We start from the raw sequence: 20756 nt of genomic DNA, 5'->3' as shown, positions 1-20756 counted from the left end.
CAAACAAAAAACTTAAAAAATATTTTTTTTCTTAACTTAAAACAGTTTTTTTTTTTTTTTTCCAGACACATTTTAAAACATTGGTCCCTGGTAGAAAAATAATCATATCTGGAGAATTCTTGCTCAATTTTTTTGTTTGTTTGTTTTGTTTTGTTTTTGTTTTTGTGTCAGAAACCATTCTAAATGATTTACAGGCTCAATATCATTGAATTTTCCCAAACATCTATGAAGAAGGTCCTGACACCCCCATTTTACAGAAACTGCAGCCCAAGTGCCCTCAGTCTATAAGCTTCAGAGCAAGGATTTCTACCCACTCTATGATGCCAACTGGTTAGGAGCCGCAGCTCACCTGGGGCCCAGGTACTCAAAATCCTTCATGGGGCTGTTCTGCCTAACACTTTGGAATGCAAACTCCCTTGAGCAAGCACTTGTTTAGCATAGTTTCCCCAGTGGCCTGTCTGTCTAAGGTAGTCAGCGAATATTAAAATAGTCCTAATAATAAAATAGCAGTCAACCGTGTAGCCTCCTTACGGAGGGGGGGGAGAATAGCTCACTTTCCCTGGAGGGCCTGAGAAAGATCAGTTTACAGGCGTCAGCATGGGGTATGACCCTTCTTCCTTCTCTCCATCTTGATGCTGGCACGTGCCTCGGGGACCATCATCTCACATTAGCCCACAGTCTGGGCAGAACACGTAACCAGGGCTCCTTTTCTTCCCCACCCAAAACATACCCAGTCCTTTCGCTGACCCGGCTTCTGATTGGAGGCTGGTTGCTTTGGATAATGACCTCCAGGACCCCTCTCCTTCTGTGGGTTCCAGCCTGTTTGTATTACTCTTACCGTAACTCAAGACGCCTGCAGTGGGGTGTGAGGAGAAGGAAAAGGCCGGTATTTTCACATCCTCAGGTCTCAGAGGCACAGGAGACTACAACGTCCAGCTCCCTGAGCGGCCCAGGGCTGCAGCTGCCCATGCATCCCTTCCAGACGGGCTGCTCGCCAAGATGAGGGAGCTTCTTCAGTACATCGCTTGCTTCTTTGCCTTTTTCTCTACTGGGTTCTTGGTTGTGGCCACCTGGACAGACTGTTGGATGGTGAATGCTGATGATTCCCTGGAGGTAAGACGCCAGCAACTTCTTTTCCTCAACCAAGCCCTTCCAAATTTTCCCTGAGCCCCACTGCCTCACTGTGTTCCCGGGGCCGATGATAATATTAACCCATGTGGACTGGCCTAGTCTTTCCTTACTGCTTACCGAGTCTTCACATTATTAGCTCGTGTCATCCTCCCAGCTAATCTCTGAGGGAGGTATTGTTATGCCATTTTACAGATGAGATAACTGCATATTCCCTTTTTTTCATAATGATAAATTCCCACAAGGGTAATGACATAATCCCTGTCACTGAGGCCTCCGGAAATTCACCTCTTCCATCACTGCATATACCTACTGAATTAGCATGCAATAGGAAAATGTTGTTTTGAGGAGTTTCCAAGCAAGACAAACATGTCTGAGGGAAAATAAGACTTTCCAGTGAGTCCCAAAGTGCAGGGAACAGATATGGATTTAAGAAACCCTCTCTTAAAAATGAATTACTCTTGGGAACCAACTGTTATGCATGAATGAGTGAGTGGTTCACATTTGAGGATTTTATTTTTCATACTGGAGAAGCTCAGAAAGAAGTAATTCTGGAGCTTAAAGCATTGCCTGTGGTTATACGAATCTGAGAGAGATGGAACTGAGTAAAAATCAAAATCAGCTATTATTCATCAGTAAGGTTTCAGAAAGCATAGGTAAGAAAAAGAAGCAATATATCAGGAACTCAAATAAAGAGTATATAACAACCCAATATGCTCTCTTATGTACATTCTGAAGGGAACAATTTACTCTAACAAATGCTATAATGTCAACTCTATGAAGTTTAAAAAAGATACCCAAGAGCAAGTTTATGTATTTTTTCTCATAATTTTACTTATCAACTCTCAAGTTGGAGTTAGAAATGGAAAGTAATAATCTTTCTTTTTTGCTATGTATTAATTCTGCCATTATTTTTCTTGCTTTTAATTTTCCTCTGACTTCTTGACATGACATTTCAAAATCATTGGAGTTATAAATACTTCTTTAGTGCTCGGAAATTATGTTTCTGAAAATTGTGATAGAATTGAACTACTGTAAAGGATGTTTGCTATATGTGAGTCCAGTGATGCATTTTATCTGGCCATGCATATAAGTGGTGGATGAAAAAAATGCCCTTTGAACAATGCTCAGGGAAAAGGGCAGATAAAAATGTCTACGGCCATTAGCTTGCTAGAATCTGGGCTGTCAGTAGTAGGTGATTAATACAGAAAAATGTTAGACTTGAGCAGACTTAAAATTATGTTTTTAAAAAAATAAAAAATTTCATCTAAAAAGCACTGCTAAAATATTTTCTAAAATAATTTGAAAATCTTTCTGCTTAAGCTAATGGAACTGCTAACTTCACTTGATGAGAAATGGAGGTTCAGAAAAGGTCAAACCTTGCTGAGAGAGATTGGGAGTCCTGGCATTTAAAGTACCTCTTGCTTCATTTCTCTACATCCAACCAATTTGCCACCTGCCCTGTACAAGAACACTTCTAGTTAAAATGAATGGAATGAGCAGGCCAGGTTATTCACCTCGAGTAAATCCTTACTAACCTTGGGCAAAAGTTAGGGTTTCTTAGCTTCTTCTTTGTTTTCCATACTTGAAATATATTGCTACAAATATTCTCCAAGATGCCTCCGCATTAAAAGAACCCTGTAACAAATGAGGCCCCTTCTCTTACAACAATCACTTTATTTGGCAATATTTTTAAAGGGACATAAATTTCTCTTAATAATTGCTCCTTCAATTGTCCAGCATATGAATCATGCTACTATCCATAAATTTGAAGATTTTGATACTCACTGGCTCACTTATACTTTTTTCTCTCCCTGCTTCCTTCCTCATTTATGTATTACCTTTGGTCCATACTAATAGCTCACTTTAAACACCTGTTGAACACAGCATACCCATGGAAAATTAAAAAAAAAAAAGAGGAATATTATGAATTTCTAGCCTTTTTTAGGATGATGCAGGCATCAGAGTTGGAAAATGCATTCTATAGTTCAGGTCAACATAACAAACATGAAACATATGTCATATTAAAGGTACTATGCTAGTTCCCACTAGGTGAGATAAAGATAAAGCAAGAATGAGTCCAGCCTTCCAGGAGTTACATTTAATGAGGAAAAAAAATATGCACATGAAACTAATAAAAGGCATAGGCCAATTCATATCTGAGAAATAAGTGAAGAAATTTCCATTGGAGCGGAGAAGATAGAACGATTATTTCTTGCAAGGGACAATGAAGCAAGTCTCAGAGAGAAAAAGACATTAGAGCAAAGCCTCGAAAAGATGTAAAGGATTTCAAAAGATAAAAATGGCGGCAGGGGCCTTCTAGACAAGGCGACACATGATGAAGTGGAGCATGAGGAAAAGCTCATGGCTTGTTAGAGATTAAGGTGAGTTAACAAGGGGTATTAGGCAGAAAGAGCTCAAATACTCTTGTCTTACTAGTGAATACTCAAATCCTACAAAATATTATTTTGCCTTACTTATACCTGCCTTGAAGTGTGAAGTTCTTTGCATTAAGTAAAAGCATTAGGAAAAAGAAATAGTACACAGAATTGCAGTGTGCAGAGCCCTAAATCAGACACCAAGAGCCTGAAGCTAATACCCTGCTCCTGTCATTATTGATTCATTTGTGTCTCTGGGAAGACAGATGTGGTGAAGACAACTTGGATTGTGAAATTATTCCAGTCGGTGTTTGCCTCTTAATTGTCTACTATTGAGCAAGCCACATCTGTTGTCCTTGACTCAATTAGAAGATGAAGTTGAACTCAGTTGTTTTAAGGTCCTTTTTAGTTTTTACATTTTTTAACATCAGGACTCTTTGACTATGATGACGTCTGCAATCCCAGAGAAATAGCCAGTCACTGAAGGACTGATGGCATCTAGAGCCTCCCAAAAAATTTCCACTGGAATCTTGAGTGAATGTTCTCCATTTTTTCTGCAATTTCACAAGCTCTTTTTTCCTTTCTCCCACTCACTCTCCTTTCTTATTTTTTTCTCCTTTCCGCCTTCCTTCCTCTCCCTCCCTGTTTCTCTCCATCCCTCCTTTTTCTTCTTCTTCCCCCTTTCTTCTTCCTCCTCTCTCCTATCCTCCCTTTTCTGTCACTTATGTTCGTCCTTTATTCTCCTTTTTCTCCCTCACTTTCTCCTTCATTGCTTTCTCTCTCTCTCTCTCTCTCTCTCTCTCTCTCTCTCTCTCTCTCTCTCTCTCTTCATTTCACAAATATTCTTTGGCACTTGCTGCCTACGTGGTATTATGGTGGGTACAGGATTATGAAGGAGGATGAGACCTAAATTTTCCTTATGTTGCTCTCAACATATCGTGGAAGAAGGTAAACTGGTAGTTACAGTGTGATATGCACGTGCTATGATAACAAATAACTCTGAGTGTCCAGCTCACTCAATCTTGGATACTAAGTGAAGTCTACCTAGAAGAAGAAATATCTAAATGAAGGACTTGAAGGACAGATGGGTGAGGAAGGAGAAGAAGAGAGTATCACAAGCACAGGAAATGTTATAGGCAGAGATCCAAGTATAAGAGCACTTTACATTTGTGGCTTTGTGTATATTTCAACATAGTAAGAGTTTTCAGTGTAGGGAAGAGAATATAAGACTGGGTCTCAAGGACTTTGTGTATCATGTAAAATACAGATGGTACACCATAGACAAGCATGTTTCATTGTAAACAAACATATACATGTGTTTTAGAAAGATCAGTCATTCTGGTTATTTGTGGAAAGTGTTTAGAAGGGGTGAAATGAAGTATCGGGAGACCAGTGAGGAGACTTTTGCCATAGAACAGGAGGGAAATAATGGTGGTCTGTGCTGGGGTGGTAGCAAGCATAAGGAGATATGTGAAAATATGGGAAACTCTAAGGATTCAAATTGATAGGACTGGTAATTGATTGCATGTAGGAAAAGAAGGCTGATGAAGAGAGAGAAGTCAAGATTAAAATCCTTTACTGTTTTGGGGCAATTGGAGGACTGGTGGAGTGACTCACCTAGAGGGTAAGTGGAGGAAAATTAGTCTCTATACAGAAGTCATCAAGCATCAATGTCCCTGAACCATCTCATTATTTTTTCTCACTTAGATTTTTATGCCGCACCTCAAGGGGGTCAGTAATACAATGATTTATAATGGAGGGACTTACAGGTTGCACTTGATGTTAGAAGGACTTGAGAGTAAATCCCACCTTGCCAGGTAGTAGCTGTGAACATTTAGACAGGTGTCCAAACTGCTGTAAACCACATTTCTTCTTCTGTACATAAAATATGCACATTATAAGTGTCTTGTGAGGATTAAATGAACTTGTGTATCTAAAGCATTTAGCACAGTACCAAGCAAATACAAATCAGTCAATAAATGTTAGATATATTATTGTCTATTTGCAGTTTATTGTTTTGTTTTTGTTCTGGAAGAGGAAATGACATTTTGCGTAATGTTCACTGAAGGAAGAGATATGAGATTTAAGTTCTATTTCTATTTCTGCTATTGATTCTCTTGGAGAAATTTTGTTTACTGCTCCGAGCTGTGGTTTGCCCATTTTTGTATTTGTGACTGTTTCCTTTTCGTCTAACCAGGGAAATAAGGCAGACAATAGAGACAAAATAGCATAAGTTACCTATTAAATACATTTTTAAAAGAAAATTTATGAATTAATAACATTATTAGTACATTACCTATTTTATAAGATGTGTAATCATTATCCGCACTGAAATAAAAAATTAGTTTCTTCACAAAATTACTGGTCTCTCAATTATCACAAGGAAATAAATGTTTTCACAAGATTATTCCGTTTTCAGTTAATCTTTTGTTAATTATTGACTCAGAACCTGCAATACACCAAGTACTGTTATGATTAAATTTTTATTACCTCAAATGAAAACTTCCCACATTTGGATTAATTTGATCCCCATAACCAGATTCTCCCTTGGGATTTCTATGTGCATTAATTATACTACAATTCTCTCAGACATAAAGTAAATATTAAAATAATTTTATCTAGCATGTACTCTGATTTTTTATATACTAGTTTTACTTTCCAACTGATTTCAAACTCCTTCAGTGAACATCTGAGGCTACAAAACTTCTCTTATTCATTTCATAATCTTGTACAGAACCTAGCATGAACTTCCAAATAACAGGAACTCATAATGTGTTTTTAACACAAATTGATTGGGTGCCTATTAAGATACTTGCTATATTTATTAAAAGGATGAATAAAATGATTGTGAATGAAATGTAATGTGAAGTGATCTTCAGAAATCTCACGTTGATCCCTAAATTAGGAGTATCTCTATAGAGAGACCATCATTATTTTTTAGGCAAGATCTTTTATTTTGCTACAATTTCAATTCTCTCAAGATATAGATTTAGTTTCTCTTTTTAATAAGATAGGAATAAAGATCTAATCCCCGGGATGTATAACAAAGTTGGTGAAGTGTGAATTCTGGTCTTGAGGATATAGCTTTTCTGCCCAGTGTTTCAGAGAGAAAGAAATGAAGAAGAGAGAAAAAAGAAAATTAATATTTTATTATTATTCACTCAACATAAATTGTGATCTGTCACTGGGAAGTAATCATTGCAAAGTTGTGATACGATCCTTTCATAAGCATTCTAAAATGATTAAATGTGTGACTTAAATGAATTAAACAATAAGTGTTAAAACAAATATTTAGATAGGTCATATATGTATTAGAATGGTGCAAAAATAATTGTGGTTTAAAAGGTTAAAAATAATTGCAAAAACAGCAATTGCTTTTACACCAACCTAATAAATTAGGTAATATAACTGTGAAGAACACAAAAATTATATTTTACATACTAAGTTTGTATTATCATATTTTTGCCATTTATACTTTTATCCAGTGCTCCATAAATAAGGAGGCAGAGCTAAACCAAATATATTTTAGTAAATTAACTCATGGTACCTAAATGGAGTACAAAGGAAAGGTGGCATCTGTTTATTTTAATCTTTCTTCCTCATCCTTAAAAAATGCCTGTCTTGAGTTCATTTAGATGCTGGGATAGGAAAAAAAAGCTTAAATAAAATATTAAAATCAGAAGTTCTGAATCCTAGTATTAAAAAAAATCAAATGTATTTCATGTTAAAATTGAAAATGTTTCAAGTTTTAGTATAGTATAGTAAAATGTATTATTTAGTATTATTAAACTTTTTCATTTTAATAAATATAAGTAAATACTGGAAACAGGGAAGATGAATCTTTAGTGTTAAAGTATATTATTAGCACAAGAATGGTAAAGTGGTATGAAAACCATAATTTCCTATAATTTGGGTTTGCAAGGTGGTTTTTAAAATATATCTACATGACATTTAATTTTTCTTTTGGTTTATGCATTCTCCTACCTATGCATATTATATTCACACACAAATTAAAGTGCATATGCATTTATAACCTAATGCATATTGAAAAAATATGTTTGATAGTAGTTAACCAACAATAAATATTTACTGAGCCTACTGGGTATAATTTATAAGATGTGACAATTAAGTTTGTGAACTAGTTGCTACCCTTTTTCTGATATCAGAGGGATAATGTATTATGAATTTGTACCAACTGGACAAACAGGTAACCAAGTTTATTATTTGCAAGGGCTGAAAAGGCTGTGGGAAAAAGTTACACAAACTGAGCTTTTCACCAACAATTCATGGCTCTTGCATCATGACAATGCACCAGCTCCCACAGCACTATTTGTGAAGGAGATTTTAGCCAGTAAACAAATAACTGTATTGGAACACCTTCCCTACTCACCTGATCTGGCCCGCAATGACTTCTTTGTTTACCCAAAAATAAAGGAAATACTGAAAGGAAGGCATTTTAATGACATTCAGGACATCCAGGGTAATACGACGACAGTTCTGATGGCCATTCCAGGAAAAACAAGAGTTCCAAAATTGCTTTGAAATGCTGGCATCTGTGTATAGCTTCCCAAGGGGAGAACTTCGAAGGTGACCATAGTGATATTCAGCAATGAGGGATGTAGCACTTTTTCTAGGATGAGTTTGCAAACTTAATTGTCTGGCCTTGTGTGTGTGTGTGTGTGTGTGTGTGTGTGTGTGTGTGTGTGTGTATTTCTCTCCTGTGTAACTGAAGGAGAAATAAATGCCAATTAAAGTGTTTTTAAGTTTCTCTAATTCTCAAAACATATATATGAAATATGCAGAAGCAAGACAAACACACCTAAAACTACAGTAAACCAGACAAGGCAAGCAAAATTGTATGTTGCTGCTTGCAAGTATTTCCAAAGTAAGAAAAGAGAAATTGGCAAAGACTAGCATAGAGAAGCCTTAATGGGAAAGTGATAAAGAGGTCAGAATAATAAATATCAGGATTGAAGAAATAATTTATAAACTTAACTGGGAAGAGTCATCCTCAATATGTTTTCTTAAAGCTTTTTCTGAGTGGTACCCTGCTCATCCTGAGCACTGTAGTAAATACTTTCCAGAGCCAGTTGAATAGACAGGGTCTAGGCTCACACCAAATCGGTTACAAATTCTCTAGTTTAAATAATAGTTATTTGACTCTTAAATTCAGCTGTTCTAGTCTATTCAGTCAAGTTGAAAACACATATTACGCATCAGTGCATACCGTGTGTCAGTAACCATTATCTATGTCAAAGTTCAAATGGGGCTTAATGTGTATGGATTAAATAAATTGACAGATTTTTTTCCTCTCAGTAAACATCTATTGAGCATTATTGTGTACCAAGAAGGAGGGTCTGTAAGCTCCTTGAAGCAAGGTGCCATACTTGTTTTCATCATTGCTGTATCCCCAGCATTTAGTTAGTCTGTTGACTGATGCATGATAGCCATTCAATGAATATGGTATGAAAGATGACAACAGACAAGCTTAGAAGACAGATGTACATAAATGCACATATAAAAAGATAATTCAATATTGTAAATGCTACAGAAATATAAACAGTTAGTGAGAGACTGGGTGAATCTCATGAATGAAGGAATATACTGGAAGTGGGATTTGAATAATAGGTAGAAATTTGACAAGTTGAAAGCAATAGTGACTTATTCTCATTATTATATACCAGGATGGGAAAACTCAAATGCCTGTGGAACCAGGAAGTCAACACGCATGAGAAAGGCAGACTGCACAGGAATAGTGAGGAACATGTAAACACAAATCCCACCTAATGGGAGTAACTACTCAGCTCTTGGTAATTGTTGCTAAGTGGGGCCAGGAAGTCCAGGTGGCCAGACTGATCAAGTTTCCAAGGGAAGCCAAAAATATGGACTGTTCTGTAAAATCTCTATGTTTTACTGTTGGCAACTAATTGATATTAAGAGATTTCTGTTGGCCTCATATTTGTAACTTGTACTTTTATTGTCATACTGACTTCTCTCCATTTAGGAGACTATCACCTCCTCACTCCAGGATCCACAGATATTCATTGAAATAATATGAAATTTCCTCTAGTATGGTGTTCTATATTATTTATTAATATGTAAATCACATGTTAAAAGATGAAAGTTTAATTTTGGAATAATCTATTGTAGACAACCCTGTGAATTAAAAATTATAAGTGAACATTTTGCATTTTTGCCCTTTAAGAAAGGTTAACCATAATATTTTAACCATCGGTCTGCTTTTTAAGAATCTGTCTTAAACTTATAAGAACTTCGATCTGCTTGCTTTTTAAAAAGTTCTTAATAAACCATTGTACAACACCGAGATAATTACGTGAAGACTATCTATTATAAATAAGGAGGGCTTTCTTAAATATGACAACATAAAATCTTTTAACCTTGTCTTTTGTGCACAAAGGCACCTTTAAGGGTGTCTCCAGTAAGTGCTACATTAACACAGAAGTTTAGTTAATTACAGCCACTATTCTCACATACCTTAACTGAGTGTGAATACCAAGCAATCTAACAGTGTGCCCCTGAGCATTAATATCTAATGAAATTGGATTCCTTGTTTCCTCTAATGAGCTCATTGCTTTTCTAAATATGGTCATTGCAGGTAAATGATCAATAGCCTGGAAAATGACACCACTACTGGATTATGATGGCAAGAAAGAAATGCTCTTTATGTCAAATAAGTATTCTCATATATCTCAGGCTACTTCCTAAATAATCTCATATATAACAAGAATGGCCATATTGGGTTTGTTGGTTTGTTTTCGTGGCTGCATTAGAAGAAAATTATGGATAGTCACTGTTTGATTATGGAGCAGTAACTTCAAATCCACGTACCTAGCTCAAGTTGGAATAAACTGGATCCAGTGTGTTTCTTATAAGTGAGAGACTGGCAATTGGCTATGAGAAAGTCTCTTTTTTGTTATGTTTATTTATACCATATTTCTGTTATAGTATAATGGTTCTGTACAAATTGCCTTTACTATATTCTTTTCCTAGGGCTGCCATAACAAATTACCATAAATTTGGTGGCTTAATGTCAATGTAAGAATGTCCAAACCTGCAGAGAATTTTTTTTCCCCAGAGAATTTTTATAGGAGCTTATTTGAGCCAAACTGACAACTTTGTTGAGAAGCAAGATCTCAAGTGTTCTGGAGAATGACAATTTTGCAATTTCTTTTGGACATTTGCAATTAAGGAGGGAATGTGAGGAAGATTACATAGGTGAGAGAAAGCAAGGCAGGGATTAGATTACAGGATACCTAACAAGATTATATGATCTCTTGAGGGTGGTTACACTTCTGGCTTCTGAGGGGTCTGAAAAAGAGGCATTTCAAAGGTGTATGTTAATGTAGAGGCACAGAAACAATGGACAGGACTTGCTTAAGGCAAAGATAAACCTTTCACTAAAGAAGTTATACCTGGGGCGTGACTACCTACCATGACCTTTCCAGTTAGGAATTTATGATCACTTCACCCTGTGAGGTTAGTTTTTGTCACCGGACTTGTCAGAGTTATTATAGAGCTCCTTTTTCACTCACATTAACACTAGGAAAATTTATTATCTCGCAGTTCTGGAGTCCAGAAGTTTGAAATCAAGGTGTTGGCAGGATTGTACTACCTTTGAGGGCTCTAGCTGAGAATCTGTTCCTCACCTCTTCTGTCTGCTGGCGGCTGTGGGCATTACTTGACTTGTGGCCATATCACTCCAATCTCTGCCTCCATGCTCATATTGCCGTCTTCTCTTCTGTCTGTGTCTCTCCTCTGTCTCCTATAAGGACGCTTGTCATTAGATTTAGAGCCCACCCTGGTAATCAGAGATGATCTTGGTATCGCAAGATCCTTAACTTAATTATATATGTAAATCCTTTTTTCCAAATAAGGTCTCATTCACAGGTTCTGGGGATTAGGACATGGACATATCTTTTTGAGGACCACTATTCAGCCTATTACATCTACCTTTCTCCACTGTCGTTATGGTTAGTAAAGCTGAACACAGTCACTACCCAGGGTATTATGATGTTTAAGTAGTTACACTATCGTTTGTTGAGCATATCATTTATATTGTGTATGTTTATAATTTTTAATTGATAACCACTCTAGCATTATCTCCTTTATACAGATAAAAAGACTGAAGCTCAAAAAAGGTAAGATCTTGCCCACGATACAATACAGTAATAACAGTGTTAATTCATATTTCAAGTCTATATGTTTTCAACTATAGCTTATGTTTTATCCCTACATAACTTTACATATTCATATTCTTTAGAAATTTCACAAGGTGGATTTTCTTCATTACTTTTTTGGTCTCTGATTCCTCAGTTTCCTGAGATAAATACTTGATAAATTTCAGAACATCACTTCCAGATTTAAACTTAGGAAGAGCAAGCCAAAGTGAGGTTTTGTAGAATTATGGCTGTAGGATAAGAATAAAATTAGGACTTTTGACTTCATCCAAAGCTATGTTTTAATTTCTACTGCTAGAGTACTTTAGCCCAAAATGGACTTAAAATTTTTAAAAATGGGTGTGAAGTATGTTGCAATGCTTAAGGGCATAGACAAAGACTGCTGTGTTTGAGTCCTATCTCCTTCATTTATTAACAATGCTTTCTTGGGGTTAATAACTTTCCTGTATCTCATTTTCCTTATTTGTGAAATAGACAATGATAATAATATCTCACAGGGTCCTTGAATGAATAAATGAAATAATACCTTAAGCGGTAACTGCTTCATAGTATAGACTCAATATAGAATTATTCATTGCTACCAGTTATAAGTATTTTACATAGATAGTGATAATAGAACTACTACATTCAAAGTTGTGATGGAGTAGTGAGCAGTAGGGCTTTATTTGTCACACAACACACCTCCAAGCAGAATGTGGGGCAGAGAGGATCTCAGAGCAAATAGTCCCTGATAGGATTTTCTTTTACAAACCGAAGTGTTTTATATTCCTTCCTTTCTTCTCTACATCAGTTATAATCCCCATGCCTTTGCATTTCTCTTCCCACTCTGCTCTGTTGTTTACTCTGTCTTTAAGAAACAATTTAAGTTTTCATTTTCCAAGATAGTTCTTGATTAGATCTTACTAAGCTATTTCCAGGTTTCCAAGGTAATGTGAATCTGTAATTGAGCCAGAAGAAACAATCATATTAGCTGTTTTCATATGCATGAGCACTGTTAAGAATACTGGAAACTATGTAATGTTGGCATGTTTACAATTCTAAGAAATCTCTTGTGACTTACAGTTTATAGATAAAGTATGGGAAGGCTCAGGGCACGGTTAGCTTTTAGCTCTAAGTGGACACAGAATCATCTGTACAACGTTTCTAAGTAAAAGTGGTTTATAGCTGTCAGAGCGTATGAAACTAATACTCAGTTTGTTTACATCCATATCATAGCTTAAGCATTTGTAGTCTGTCAGAAGAGCAGGGAGGAAGAAGCCATGCGGTCTTTATATTTCACTTATTCGTGTTTTATGTATAGCTTTCTGTGGCAATTGTTTAAGTTCATGAACCTCATATATAATGACACTTTTCTTCATAGAACCCAGTGTTCTTCAACAGTGAAGAAAAATTAATGTACATTCTCAATAGACTAAAGATGTCAACTGTTATCACCTATTATTATATTGATTTGGGGGAGATGAGTAAATGTCAGCACAGAGAAGTGAAGAGAATGTTAAACCATGACGCCATGATGGAACCAGTTGTAGGCATTTGCATGTATAGAATTCTGATTTTATCCATCTTAGGCATGACTTTTCCCCCGCCTCACCTCCATTCCGGAAGTGAGTTCATTTCCCGGTGGGGAAAGCCTTTAATTATTAATGCTTAAGGGAAAATACTCTAAAATGCATTGTGTTTGCTGTAAATGAAATTCTGATCACGCTTGTAACCACTGTACTTTGCTATCAAACTCTCAAGAGCCACGTTCTTCCTTTGATCATGGGGAACTGAAGTGTGTCTGCGTGAGTCATTTCACACAGTGTCTTCTCCAACATCTAGGTGAGCACAAAATGCCGGGGCCTCTGGTGGGAGTGTGTCACAAATGCTTTTGATGGAATTCGCACCTGTGACGAGTACGATTCTATACTTGCTGAACACCCTTGTACGTATGCCTTCGACATCCCCTTGCAGGGAGGGAATACCAAAGGAAATTGAACTCAGGTTTCCATTGTATGGTTTTGTTTTCTACAGTACTATATTAAGGGTCTGTCCAGTTTTAAATGTTTTGATTAGAAATTTTGTTTATTTCTGAAATGTGAAATGAAACATTTTAGCGTATTTTATCTTTTCCCATGTATTTATAAATTCTTTAGTGTAAAAATGCTTATCTTATTCATCTCTGCTTTTCTCCAAAGACCTGGCATAGTGCCCGATACACACTAGGCTTATACTAAACACTTTTAAAATTGAAATAAGTTCTTCAGGATGTTGTGATTTTGATGATTAGAATTGACAAGTTAGATGAAAAACATTTCAGAGATATCTTTTAGCAATGACTTAGTTCAAATAGGAAGTTTACAGTATTTCAATGGAAGCTTTGCTAAGAAAGAGAGAGGTGGAGATAAAGGGACAGAGACAGAAAGAGGCAGAAAAACAGATAGGGAGTTGATAGGTAGGCAAAGAGAGATACACCGACTCTGGGATCAGGGAATGAAAAAATCCATATATGTGACACATTATTAGTGGGAATAGTTAAACCAGCTCCTTCGCCTTCCGTATCCTTAGCTTTAAATTATAATTAAGTGTTACCAAGGTCCAAGTTTCTAGGAATAAAGAGATTTAATAGATTAAAACATGTTATTGTTGATTCTTTGAATTCTTCTCCTTACCAATTATTTACTTTAGAGTATTGAATGCCAAGAAATACTGGTCCGGTTATTAAAGCAAATTGGTTTTAGTCTCTTTCAAAGTGATTGACAGGTGATGGTACCACATGGCAATTTCTTTACTTAATATAAATGAGGAATAAACCTTGGAATGTGACTTTTCCCCTGCACAGTTGTTTCATCCAGGGAAAAGCACTTAAAAGGAGAAGTGCTATAAAATATCTTCCTCTGTCATTTAGGATTTGAGTGCCTGAAACATTTTTAACATAATTCATAAGGCCTTTAGTTTATTTGTTTAAAAAGACCTCTTAATTCTTTGTCTTTTTTTCTTCCTTGTGCTAACCTAGTTTTACCTACAAAGAAGCATGATTTGGTCAATAAGAATGGAAATTTGTGTGGACTCTAGGCTATTACAGAAATGCCATCAGATGGTTAGAGCTGAGAAGAAAAAAGAAAGATGAAATCTTTCAACCTTTTCAATATGGTTGTGTACATTTATGCAAGAAAATAAAATCACTCATAAGCCTACTGTACAGAGAAAACTGTTGTTTATATTTTAATGTTCCTTTTTTGTCTTTTGCTTATACTATCTCATATTTTTATTTTGATATATTCTTACCTGTTAGTTTCAAATAATACCTAAAAGATCTTTTAAAAATTCTATCATATACTTAAGCACAACAGAGATTAAAATGTATTCAAAGAAAATAATATAACGCTATAACTCTAACTTCTAAATTACAATGTTACCTATAAGAAAGTAGAATTTTATTTTAGTCTTTGATATCTTTTCACATTCAAAATTTCATAATCTTTCCCATTGCTCTTTAAACCTAGGATATACAGACCCAGATAAATACCTTTTTTCAGGGCTCCTATTGGTATATAGTTAATTTGAGCCTCCTTTCCCCACATTAGAGTATTTAATGTTACTCTGGCAGCCAAATCTCACCCAATACTCAAAAAGAAATTTCTGGCTAGCCAGCATTAGCCACCTGTTGTAGAGCTGCCCTCTTGGAAGTGGGCTAGCCACGGGCCCCTGTCCGACCCCTCGGTGTGAGCGCTGCAGTTCTGCGTGGCATCTGAATAACACTGTGTGGCCTCGAGGGTTGAAAAGGGGAATTCAAGGACCCTCAAGGATTTCAGGACACCTCATTTAGATGGCATTCTTGTCCCTTGGTGGTCCCAGGTTCCGAAAAGGGACTTAAATTTCAGGGGGGCACTCCAAAACGTGGGACCCCTTGGCTAGGGATGCTGAGCAGGAGGCCCACTCATATATACCATTTGAGAATCAAGAGTATCTGTTGAAATATAAAAACTGACAATTACCTAATAAGTTACACATTTTTTCTTTCCTCAGTTTTGAGAAAAATCAGCCTTAGGCTCGGCCTAAATTTGAAACTTGAGCATAAATTATTTTAAAGAATGCTAAATTTGGAGAACTGAAAAATTCGATTCTAGAAACAAATGGATGCTCATATATTAATGACAATGATTATATATAGTATACTTACCTGGTAATAACATAAAGCTGATTTTATGCCTTGATATTCTCTTACATGGATCAAAAAATATTTTTTTTATTTTAAATAAGAATAATTGGCCACATTTTTGCAAGCAACCTATTACTTAATAGTCCCTAAAGTTACTTTACCATTGAGGAAAATTACTTACAATGCAAGGAAACCCAAATCACTATGAATATAAAACATAATTCCTGTATCTTTAAAGGAATATATTTTATTACTCCTCTCTGTTAGCTAAAATACTAGTAGTTCTGACTTCAGAATTAATTAAGCCTCCTTTGGTCATGGCTTGAAGGGGTGAAAGAAAATATGATCTGCCTTCCAGAAATAGTCTTCTGCTTAATGACAGAAGCTTCTCCTCTTGAAGTTCTACTGATGGCTCCCACCAGCCTAAATTGGCAAGAGACATCCTAAAGTATTTTACTTTGTTCCTCTATACCAAATTTTAACAAATTATTTAAAATATTTTTTCAATAAAACGTCAAACAAATACAATGATTATTTATTGAATATTTATTGGGTAACTTCCTTAGAAGAGATACTCTATGTACTTCAATTCACTGTTCAGCTGTAATACTTGTGAACGGTCCTCATTCCAGAACAAAATGCAAAAGAGAAATATTTATTTAGTCATCACTATATGCCATGCATTTTGCTAGGAAGCCAGTAAGACTAAGTAATAATCAATGCTTAAGCAACTAATGTCAAGAGTCTCATAATATTTTTGTGTTTTATGAAAAATTTAAGTGTACTCATTTTCAAGTTCATGCAAAGTTAAATGCATGATTCTTTCAATTGCCTGTGTTACTGTGAGCGATTTTATTTTTATTTATATTTTTTTATGTACTTCTGTGAATTAACCTATTTTCGTCATCTGACTATGCTGTAACCACATGTCCTGATCTTCCAGTGAAGCTGGTGGTAACCCGAGCGTTGATGATTACTGCAGATATTCTAGCTGGGTTTGGATTTATCACCCTGCTCCTTGGTCTTGACTGCGTGAAATTCCTCCCAGATGAGCCGTACATCAAAGTCCGCCTCTGTTTTGTTGCCGGAACCACATTACTAATCGCAGGTATTGGTCTGGACTTGGTGATAGAGGTAGAGATTTGAGGTGAAGGAGAAGAGTGCTGTTCTGAAGCAGTTCATTTCAGGATCATACGCGACTTGCTTTTCTGGACTGAAGGAATAAAGCACACATGCATCAGTCCTACATTCCTTTGTTTTGGAATCAGATAATCTCTTTTTGTTAACAAGCAGATCAAGATGTGCTGCCGTCCTCAAACTAATTTTTAACCATCTAAAGCAGCTGTATAATGCTTTAATTTAAAAATGTAATTTCTTTTGAGATTATTCCTGAAGTTAAATCCTCAGTTAAGCCCTGAGCCACCACCTCCTTACCTGTACCCACTCCCGCCAATTCTTTTTAGCAATGAACTAAATTGTGCCAAGGTCTATGTTAGACTTTTCTCATGTGCCCACCCATTTGATCAAAAATGACACAATAAACAGATCATGTTATTATCTCCTCTTAAGTAGCCTGAATAAATGGAGTTCTGAAGACTAATAAATCAAGCATGACTAATGAACCACAAGTTGAAAAGCACTTTACATGTTGTTTATTAGTGAAACAGCAAAATTGGTATTTTACTCAGGTCTGTCATCAACTTCAAAATGTAGAATTCCTCTATTACAACATGATGTCTTCTTTGCATCTTAATGCAAGTTGGAAGGAAGCATCTGTGGAAGAAATCAAAGGGCAGGAAGACTGAAAACTGTTAGGAATGGCCGCCAGAGAGAATCATCTTCATTTATGGTAGCAGCAAAAAGTTAGCAAAGCAAATGTTAAGTGGAAACCTGACCAGGCAGGGTAGGCTAGTGAATGAATAAGGATTTTGGAGCTAACTCTACCTGGAGATATATACGTGTGATACTATGTGACCTAGGTCAGTTACTTAACCGATCTCTGTTTCCTGGTCTGTAAAATAGGCTGAATGTCCAGCAACAACATCTATTTTGAATTGCTATTATGAAGATCCAGTGGGAACAGAGCAAGTTCATAATTGGGAGCCTAACCCATCATACCCTCAAAACTAGGCTTCCCTGATTTTTCCACACACATGCATCGAGTCCAGGCCCTGATGATCCTCAGTTTGTGTTATAATAAGTCACAAGAATTTAGTATTTTTTTTTCTTTTTAAGGCATTCATTTTCATATCCAGTTTAGTGATAAAATAAAGCTTTTGTAGGTTACATTGTGTTTTACTTGACAAATTTAAACATCATTTAATGCTATACAATTTGTTCCAGAATACTTTTTGAGATATCACTAGATAGTCCATATTCATAAAACAACAAAATGAGCTAAATTTAAAGAAAACTAAGTCAATAAAGAAAATTCTTGCAGGGATGTTTGAATAAATGACTAAATTAAATTGTCAGACATGGCCAAAGTCTTGGAACCATCATTTGAAATTAATATGATATATGTAGATAGATATAGGTATAGATATAGATATAGGTATATGAAATCTGCTTCTAAATTTCAAAAAAAGGGATTTCCATTCTAAACCTGTGGGTTACAGTATTATAGAAAAGGGTGATAGTTTATACCCAGTTATCTAAAGATTATATGTTTGTGATCTGGTTCTTCTTAAACTTCTTGCATTGAACAACTGGGAGAAGAATGCAATGAAATGGTGGCTTAAATAGAAATCACAAACTTTCTAGAAAAAAATGTAAAACTTTTTTTAGACACTACAAATTTCAGAAATGCCCTTTTCACATGGCCTTTTATTTCTCAACTCCCTATCTTCTTTTCTTGCATCGAGGCCCTGACATGCAATTTATACCTTTAAAACAAGAGAGACCTAGTGGCATCATTTTAAGCCAATTGTCGGAGAAACTATTGTATGAGTAGTGAGTTTTATTTAAAAGTATTAAAGTTTCTTATTTCATTCTTATGTGATGTGGAGGTGATAGATAAGAGTTTATTTTAAAATAATGACAATTTTTACGTCAGTTATTTGTTTTTAATCCTAAAACACTAATAAGTGACTGTAAAAACTTAGTTTCCATATGGGTACTGATTATGTAGCTGACATAGCTTCCTTGGTGGGTCTGAGTGGTATAGGGGAGTGACAAAAGGTTCTTAAAGACTTATACTGTCAATTTAAAAAATCAACATAGAATGAACATATGCTTTGCATTGTTTGTCTTTGATTTTGTGTTCTTTCTCTTTTTTCTTTTGTTTTTAATATATTTTGTTTTTCTATAACACTAAAATAACGTTGGAAAGATAGGAAAATTAAAGAAAACCACAGTGACCATTTTAGGTTTCCACAAGCAAATGAGCACTGCACTATTTTATTTTTGCATTTCTATGTATGTTTAAACTGAGATATAATTTGGGAGAAATACAAGATAGAGGGCGAAAGGAAGACATAAAAGAGGTGACCAAAATTTGTGTTGTCCATGAATTCATAGTGTTGTTATTATCCTTCTAAATAATGCCATCAATTTTGGGTATCAGGCAGATCTCCTTGTATGTTAATTTGTAAAAGGCCTGCATCATTTTTTTTTTTTTTTTTTAAATATCTTTCTTTTCTTTCAGGTGCCCCAGGAATCACTGGCTCTGTGTGGTATGCCGTTGATGTTTATGTGGAACGTTCTTCTCTGGTTTTGCACAATATATTTCTTGGCATCCAATATAAGTTTGGTTGGTCCTGTTGGCTTGGAATGGCTGGGTCTCTGGGTTGCTTTTTGGCTGGGGCTGTCCTCACATGCTGCTTATACCTGTTTAAAGGTAAGAACAAAGTAAAATAGCCTCCTTCCTCACCTCCAGTATCATTCTTCCCAACCCAAAGGCAACACATCTCACCAGTCCAAAGTAATGTTGTTTACTTGATCCCTACCATTAAAAATTTCAGTTGTTCAAGGACAACTGATTTGCAATACTTGAGCCTCATTACCCAGTTAGTGTTACAGTCGATGAAAATAAAATCTATAAGTGTGCCTAATACCCAAATATATAATGATTATTTTGATGTGTCATAATCTTATATGTCTTACTTCACTCAATCTATTAAATTTATATCTGGAATTAAACAGAGAAGTAGTCTGAGAGGCAAGCCAAATAGTTGTTGTGAAAGAGTGTAACATGGTTTCTATTATAAAGCTATCACTTGAAAAGCTAAGGGAATTCCTCTCTTGATCAGGAAAAATAAAACGAGGATACTTGGCTGAATTTTAAATCCAAAAATAACTTTCAGGATGAAAATTTTAGATTTTCATCCAGAGTTCTTCTTAGATGATTTCCTTCTTAGAATATGTATATCTTTGCTTCTTTTGGGGAAGAATATATAAAATGACATTGTTTTATTTCTCAAAGTTTTCTCAGCCATAATTATTTTTTATATCTCCACAATTCTCTCTCTCAAACAGATGTTGGACCTGAAAGAAACTATCCTTATTCTATGAGGAAGGACTATTCAAATGCAGCTATTTCCATAGCCAAGTCATATGTAGCTCCTCGGACGGAGACTGCCAAAATGTATGCTGTCGACACAAGGGTTTAAAGTGCTGCATATCAGTCTGTGTTTATGTTATTTAACCAATCAGTTGCAAAGTTCAGGTTAATAAAATAGTGGGTTAACCCAGATACAGTTATTTAAACTTCATGTTCAACTAAAATAATTGCTCGCCTTAATCAAAAAGTTTGTCACTTCCATTATTCTCAGGTTCTTCCTCATTCTGTGTACCCTCCCTCTCTCATACATGCACATACAAACACTTTCCTTATATTTCAAGACAAGCTTGCTAGGATATAAAAATGTTTGTGATTTCTATATTGCTGTTAGAGACTGTGACATTGTGATA

The 20756-nt window shown here is 35.6% G+C and overlaps 1 protein-coding gene across 1 annotated transcript; it reads left to right on the top strand.

Annotated features, from left to right (window-relative positions):
• The first annotated feature begins 781 nt into the window (after positions 1–781).
• CLDN16 (claudin 16) lies at positions 782–20520 on the top strand. Its single transcript, XM_033089785.1, is given in 6 exon segments — positions 782–947; positions 950–1113; positions 13526–13628; positions 16789–16953; positions 19492–19683; positions 20322–20520. Coding segments are annotated over 6 exon segments (924 nt in total). The 3' UTR covers positions 20456–20520.
• Positions 20521–20756: the final 236 nt, after the last annotated feature.

Source organism: Rhinolophus ferrumequinum, chromosome 2, assembly GCF_004115265.2.
Source record: "Rhinolophus ferrumequinum isolate MPI-CBG mRhiFer1 chromosome 2, mRhiFer1_v1.p, whole genome shotgun sequence".
NCBI classification, from domain to species: domain Eukaryota; kingdom Metazoa; phylum Chordata; class Mammalia; order Chiroptera; family Rhinolophidae; genus Rhinolophus; species Rhinolophus ferrumequinum.
This window is presented reverse-complemented; position numbering and strand designations above follow the sequence as displayed.